The sequence below is a fragment of the Misgurnus anguillicaudatus genome, chromosome 2, assembly GCF_027580225.2.
Source record: "Misgurnus anguillicaudatus chromosome 2, ASM2758022v2, whole genome shotgun sequence".
In the NCBI taxonomy this organism is placed as follows: domain Eukaryota; kingdom Metazoa; phylum Chordata; class Actinopteri; order Cypriniformes; family Cobitidae; genus Misgurnus; species Misgurnus anguillicaudatus.
Window position 1 is genome coordinate 28,261,409 of NC_073338.2, and position 6,604 is coordinate 28,268,012.

Consider the following 6,604-nt stretch of genomic DNA (forward strand, 5'->3'; position numbering starts at 1 on the left):
ACAATAAATATGTGGTGTAGCATTTAAAAAAAATAAAATGCACCACTAACTTTAGACTTTAGAGCAGGTTTTAGTTGGTTAATGGCATAGTCTATTTTGGTTGCCTCAAATAGCAACGCGCCAATAATGCGCCTGAACACATCTTGTTTCAGACCAGAACCCATGTGTGCAAAAATGTGCGCGAATGTATTTGCTATTTAAACAAAGTTGCGCTAAACGTGAAAATGACAACTGCAAAGGGCTGAAACTAGCAAAAAACACTTGCATCGCAATTTGCGCTGCATTGCGCTGGGTGTATAAGGCCCCTATGCTGACCATTGTAATATCAGTGTCAGATTTAAAGATACACACTTTTATTTTTAAAAATCATTCAGTGGTGTTTATTTTAAGGTACTTGTGGGGAAGATTTTTTATTATTAATTTATGTTTATAAAATTATAAACACTAAGATATTCCTGTTCAAATCTGTACAGACTTCGGGCCAGAAGAATTATGATCCAAATGTAGTGCGTAAATGTCTTGAAACAATTAAATGACAGCAGGATTCAGTTTATTCTAAAATTATATATAATCTTAATACCAGAAATATCTAAAAAAAAAAAAAAGAAATGCAATGCGTCCATCTATGTAGTGTGAATTATAGCACAACATACAAAAACACAATTCATGCTTGGAAACGTGCTTGTAACAAATAGTATACACACACTGAAGCAATACGCTACTTGCACTACTACTTCCGCGTTCTTCTCAATAAGGCTCAGTCAGTTCCGGTTTAGCAATGGCTACGTTCTACACCCGCTGTCTCCAGGATCTCCCTAAGATTAACGTTACCGATGTGCATCGCATTTGCAAAAAATCCACCACAGCTCCATCCAGCAAGCTGGAGAAAGGCTTTAAATTATACGCAGCCTCGTATATACACGATTACGAAGGTAAGCAACTTTGAATGTCTATTATTTGCCAATGCTAACTGTTAGCTAACTATTAACAAACAAATGTTTTTGTTGTTTTCATGGTGTGTGTTTGTGTTATTGTTATCAGTATCAAATAAAGACAGGCTGACAGGGGAAGTCAGCGTTAGAGCTTTGTGTTACAGGTCAATGAGGAAGAATGAGGCACCACACAATTTAATAGTAACGTAATGCTAGAGACATAGGGTTTACCGTTCTCCAAACCCAGTTCAGGTGTTCAAATGTTCATGTGCGTTCAAATGTGTTCAAATGTTCATGAGCGTTCAAATGTGTTCAAATGTTCATGTGTGTTCAAATGTTAATGTGTTCACGTTTTTTAAGTATTCAACAACAAGGAGGTTTTGCAGAAGAATCATAATATTGTCTGTATATTATGTATGGTTCCAAGATTAAGTATTACATAAACCCAGATTAAGTAGCCATAGAGTAATCTGCTCCTGCAAAGCCACCTCGTTATTGTTCTACTAAAATTAACATGCTACTAACTTGGACTTTATGGGTAATAAATGCAAATTAATAATTATATATGTATTTATAGGTTGGACTCAGGGATGCCTCACCTGTGGTGCTCACACAAAGCAAGTGTTCATGTGTGGCAGGCACTGCTTTGTGCAATCACACTGTTGCCTTACTCTTTCAAAGTGCTCATTATTCACAGCTTAATTTACATGTTGTACCCCCTGTGCTTAGCTGCACTGAAAGAGAACAATCCTGGCATAAACCACGAACACTGGTAATTTTAAAATCCGAGCCTTATTTATAAGACTGTATATTCACAGTATGTGACATTATGAAATTTAGACTAAAGTTTCAATGAATTTCTGAGATCAGGAGCATCAAAGTTAAATTTCACCCATTTAATTAATTCACCATAATTTCAATATTTGACATTCTTATTCAGTAAATATTACAGATATCAAGGTTATATTTTCACAGAATATGGTTAACATTATGTAGGGTATTTTATATAGAACCTGTTTTTTACGTGCATTCTATGTTTTTAGTTTCAGCTTTTTATTCTCTCTAATACTTACATTTGTCTGTCAGGGTGTGAAACCAGGCCCCATCAATGCCATGGTCATCACAAAACCTGTAGCAAATCGTACTGCACAAGGTGGAGTGAGGTAAGTTCAGCAACCATTTTTTTTTAGTTAGTACAAGGATGCTTAGGACAAAGATAATTTGATTAACAGCACTAAGTCTTGCAATTAAATGCTGCAAAGATTTATTATGCATTAAAAAAATACAGAGTATAAAAAGTAGACACAGTAATTAGAACAATAACAAATGTAAAGTTAGCAACAACAATTTTTAAGCTAAATATTTCCCTACAGAAGTGGACTCTACAGAGGGATGGTGGGCCTTTTACCTGATCCATGTATGTTTAGAGTTGAGGAGGCATATGCAGAATACAACCAGGAGGACAAGCCACTGGTTACCACCATGAACATGTCACCTGACAAGCCACTTGTAGAGAGTGCATTTGGGTTGGTCCAGGAAGGAAGCATATTGTCCAACCAGCAGCCTGTTTTAACATCACGGTACATCACACTACATGATGCCCCATCAACTCCGCCTTTGCCTCTTGAAGGACATTACCTTGCTCCATCTGACTGCATGTTTGTTTGCACTGAGGAGGAGCTCTTACATCTTCAAAGTCTAAACACACAGTTAGATATGGCTCAGAAAATTGAAGAGGCTACACGTGAGCAAAGCTCTTGTCCCGACTGGCATCAGCTTCGCAGATCAAGAGTAACGGCTTCCAGGTTTCGGGAGATATGTCACGTGAGGGGTCTGAGCTCTGCAGAGTCCCTCGCAGAGCGAATCATCAGAGGAACCCGACAGACGGCAGAGATGAGAAGAGGTGCTGAAATGGAGTCTGAGGTAACAGTGGAATACAGCAAACTGAAAAATGTTAACTACTCACCCTGTGGTTTAATCATCCATCCAGACGCTCCTTGGCTTGGTGCATCCCCTGATGGTGTAATTTTTGATCCCACTGAGTGTCCTCAATTTGGACTTGTTGAAATTAAATGCCCCAATGTCAAAAACATTTTTGACTGCAAATATTTGCAAATGGACAATGGGTTTCTCACCCTAAAAAAGAGCCATGCATACTACTACCAAGTGCAGGGACAGCTACTGGTCTCAGGAATGCAGTGGTGTGATTTCATGGTGTGGGCCCAGGATGATTATTTTGTCCAGCGTATCTACAGTGACACTTCAGTGCACAAAGTTATTAGAGAGAAGGTGGATTATTTTTACTTTTACACATACATGCCTAAATATTTGTCAATGAAAAAGTAACTGATATTTTAAAGTCATCAGAGAAATTACATAACTGTGTAAAATAGCACTCAGACGTATTTTAATAAATGTTTATTGTTTGTACGGTGTCTGTTTCTGTTTCTTGTGTTCAAATCCATTTTCTTGTTTGTACGGTGTCAGTTTTGTTCAGAGGGTTTCATTGGTCTTGCTTGTCATGGACTTTTTTTTGGTAAACGTGTTCGGAGTTAACATTGACATTTTTAATGTAAGAGTTAAAGCAGTGATACTCAAATCTGGCTCGTGAGATCCACTTTCCTGAAGAGTTTAGCACTTACCCATATCAAATACACCTGACTGTTTTTTTCTAATGACCCTGAAGACATTAATTAACATGCTCAGGTGTATTTGATTAGGGTTTGTGCTAAACTCTGCAGGAAAGTGGATCTCAGGAGCCAGATTTGAGTATCACTGAGATACAATCATACATGTGAAATATAGCATACCAGTACTCAAAGTCATCTAAGAGATCTCATTTGATCCATGTCTTTACTAATGCCTTGTTTTGATAATTTGACAACAGACATGCAACTGTAAAAAGTTGATTAATGTTAACACTGTGGGAAAGTGTGATGACACCATCAAAAAGTTTGTTTTGTTTGATCCTCCTGATGACTCGTTCCACGTGCACACGCAGTCTCGCTATTGCCTGTGTTTCTTTCACCTGATGTGCTGGCATCTGCTTTAACCTGGAGAGAAATGGTGGACAGTAAACTTTACAATGGACACAGTCACTAATCAGGAAGCCTTTATCAACCATAACTGCCATGTCTTCTGACAATCTTTTGGTTATCCCACACTGTTTAAAGATCTCCCTGTCACTGATTGACCCAGCATAAAGCTGAGAAACAAATGTCACTGGTCCATGAGGAGCTATTCCAATGAGGCCTTTCATTGTGCAGTGAGATTTGTAATTTGAGTACATTTCACTTTGTAGTAGTGGTGAGGATGGTGTTTGACATCTGATTTCAGTGCAGTCAATGATGACCTGTGTGTCTGGGAAATCGGTGAATTCTTCAGGGAGGTTAGATTTCACATCAGCTGCTGAAAGCCACACACACACTGATCCGAGCAGTGTATAGAGGTAGTTTGTCCACGTTGAAATTATTCTGCTCACTGTGGAAGGATGCATATGAAATCGATGTGCCAGGTCTCTCTCCTTTAGACCAGCTGACAGGTAGATAAGGAAAAGAAAAAACTCATCGATTGGCTGCAGCAGCTGTCTCTGGAAAATGAAACATGCATGAAATGTAAGTTTGCATAAAAACATATAGGTAACACATTGTAAATATTGCCCTGTACTGTGTTCTGTACATGTACAGTCACTTATTGTGTGCATGCAAGTATATAACCTACCTCTGATGGTGGCAGTACACGTGTGATATCTTCATGCTTTCTAGCAGCAGATTTAGATCTGGACACACGAATGATTTTGTGTACGGATGGCTCGATTAGCCACCAGAATGACATCAGGTGACGGTAGCTGGGAAACCTGTAAGCAGAAGTCTTATACTGAATACATTAGGATTTACTAATTGTTTACATGCATCTAAAATTGAGTATATGTAATCACATCTATATCTTTAGATTTACCTTGTGTAAAATCTGATATCCTCATCTGAGCCGGCAAACCGCTCCAATCCGAAATCACGCTGAACGTGTAACTCATGTAGCTGTTTTTGCATCTCCTCCACTTTTTTGGAGAGCTCTTCTATTTTAGCACATGCCAGGTCTAATGAAGAGGGATCGGGAATGCTACAGTAATCATGATCCATCGTTACGTCCATGGGCACAGGTTCAGCGGAAACCACTTCGGCAGGCCTCTCTCTCCTATCCCACACACCGGGCCGCAATGCTTTAACCGAGTAATCATTCCAGGCAAAGAGCACTGGCACAGCGCCAGTTACTAACTTTCTCCGTGCCTCTGGTGTTTGCGGTTCAATAATCTGATCACTGGTGAAATGTTTACTGCAAACCTTAGAATTGCTGGTAGGACAAAAATCGTCTCGGCGTATGTTCACAAGCCACCGTTTTCTAAGGTCGACATCTGCAGGAAAACCGTGAAAACTTAAAGTTCCGTTAAATTTAGCCGAAGATGTACACAGCGGAACACAGCAGTGTGCGCTGTATACCTTCTGCTGTCTCTGAAATCTATAAACACACTTTTTTCTGAACATTTCCTCCAAATTCCAAAACAATGGCCGACAACCGGAACTCAGCGAGCGCTAGTACTTCAAAGCGGAAGTACGTCACGAGTCTACGTGCAAGTAGTGAATTACACAGATCTTGAAGATGCAATGAAGCAATTTTTCACATAGAACGTGGGGTCTGAAGAAGACATCTAATTGAACATTACAATGAACATGTGTAACCAATACTGTTTCTGAAACCATGACACTTTGTTGCCATCCAAAGTTTGTGAGACTCCAAAAATCTATTTTTTAAAATGTTTTGTTTAAGTGACTCGATAAAAGTTGAGTTCCTAATATCTTTGAGAACAACTTTACATATTTTTAGATGTCTGTAAAATAATCTGTACATCTGTTATTACTTCTGAATGGGTGGCATTTCTGTCTACAAAGTCTTTATACATTATCCACAGATTTTTTATGTACAGGCATTTATGGTAGACATAATTTAAAAAGTCGCAATAAAATTGAAATACTTTAATTTGATTTAGAATATTGTGGTTTTTTAATACTGCCTGTGCCGTCATAATCTTATCGTATCTCCATCTAATATATATATATATATATATATATATATTAGATGGCCAAAAATATATATATTAGAATATTGTGGTTTTTTAATACTGCCTGTGCTGTCATAATCTTATCGTATCTCCATCTAATATATATATATATATAAATCGGTCCAGTTTTTGGCCTCTTTACAAGGTCGTGCAGAGTATATTTTATTAAACCATCAAGATGAGCTAAATGATTTATCATTCTTTTCAAATTTGACTCAACATTACAAAGTACTTATATTGGAGATTTTGTGTTCCACTTTAAGCTTTTCCAGTTGAAGATGAGGAAGAGCACACAGAGTGAACTGGAATGTATTTGGTCTGAGAATGATGAAGAGGATGCCAGAGAGAATCTATTTTCCATGAGGCCCTGTGACATTATTTAATTTAATGATGATGTGCCGCTTTAAGAGGCTGAATCAATCTCATTGTGTCATTGTGTTAGAGCGCTCAAGCGTTGAGTGTGTGTGGTTTGTGCCATGTTCAGCTGTTTGTGTGTCTGCGTGTGTGTAGTAAGATCATTTTGCTGTGTGTGTAGTGATAGTGTGAGGTGTGGTCT

The 6,604-nt window shown here is 38.3% G+C and overlaps 2 protein-coding genes across 3 annotated transcripts; one reads left to right on the forward strand and one right to left on the reverse strand.

Annotated features, from left to right (window-relative positions):
- Positions 1-714: 714 nt before the first annotated feature.
- Positions 715-3,356, forward strand: LOC129440816 (uncharacterized). 2 transcript variants are annotated; one of them, XM_055200358.2, is made up of 4 exons: positions 718-932; positions 1,510-1,704; positions 2,019-2,095; positions 2,306-3,356. In XM_055200358.2, exons 1-4 carry the CDS (start codon positions 834-836, stop codon positions 3,276-3,278), a joined length of 1,344 nt encoding a protein of 447 aa, XP_055056333.2. In that variant the 5' UTR covers positions 718-833; the 3' UTR covers positions 3,279-3,356. The 2 variants fall into 2 exon arrangements, with proteins under 2 accessions (XP_055056334.2, XP_055056333.2); XM_055200359.2 differs by lacking the exon at positions 1,510-1,704 and having other exon boundaries at positions 715-932.
- Positions 3,357-3,483: 127 nt separating this feature from the next.
- Positions 3,484-5,557, reverse strand: LOC141348989 (uncharacterized). Its single transcript, XM_073876084.1, has 3 exons — positions 4,890-5,557; positions 4,653-4,788; positions 3,484-4,521 (listed from the first exon to the last, which is right to left on the reverse strand). The coding sequence occupies exons 1-3, from the start codon at positions 5,471-5,473 to the stop codon at positions 3,769-3,771; spliced, it is 1,473 nt and encodes a 490-aa protein (XP_073732185.1). The 5' UTR covers positions 5,474-5,557; the 3' UTR covers positions 3,484-3,768.
- Positions 5,558-6,604: the final 1,047 nt, after the last annotated feature.

What these genes read in the sequence shown, in the direction of transcription:
- LOC141348989 (XM_073876084.1), bottom strand. Translation starts at nt 5,473, where the DNA reads ATGTTCAGAAAAAAGTGTGTTTATAGATTTCAGAGACAGCAGAAGGTA. An exon ending in GATATCAGATTTTACACAAG is followed by an intron (nt 4,789 to 4,889) that starts GTAAATCTAAAG and finishes TTCTGCTTACAG; the next exon opens with GTTTCCCAGCTACCGTCACC. An exon ending in GTGTACTGCCACCATCAGAG is followed by an intron (nt 4,522 to 4,652) that starts GTAGGTTATATA and finishes TTCATTTTCCAG; the next exon opens with AGACAGCTGCTGCAGCCAAT.
- LOC129440816 (XM_055200358.2), top strand. Translation starts at nt 834, where the DNA reads ATGTGCATCGCATTTGCAAAAAATCCACCACAGCTCCATCCAGCAAGC. An exon ending in GTATATACACGATTACGAAG is followed by an intron (nt 933 to 1,509) that starts GTAAGCAACTTT and finishes ATGTATTTATAG; the next exon opens with GTTGGACTCAGGGATGCCTC. An exon ending in GGCATAAACCACGAACACTG is followed by an intron (nt 1,705 to 2,018) that starts GTAATTTTAAAA and finishes TTTGTCTGTCAG; the next exon opens with GGTGTGAAACCAGGCCCCAT.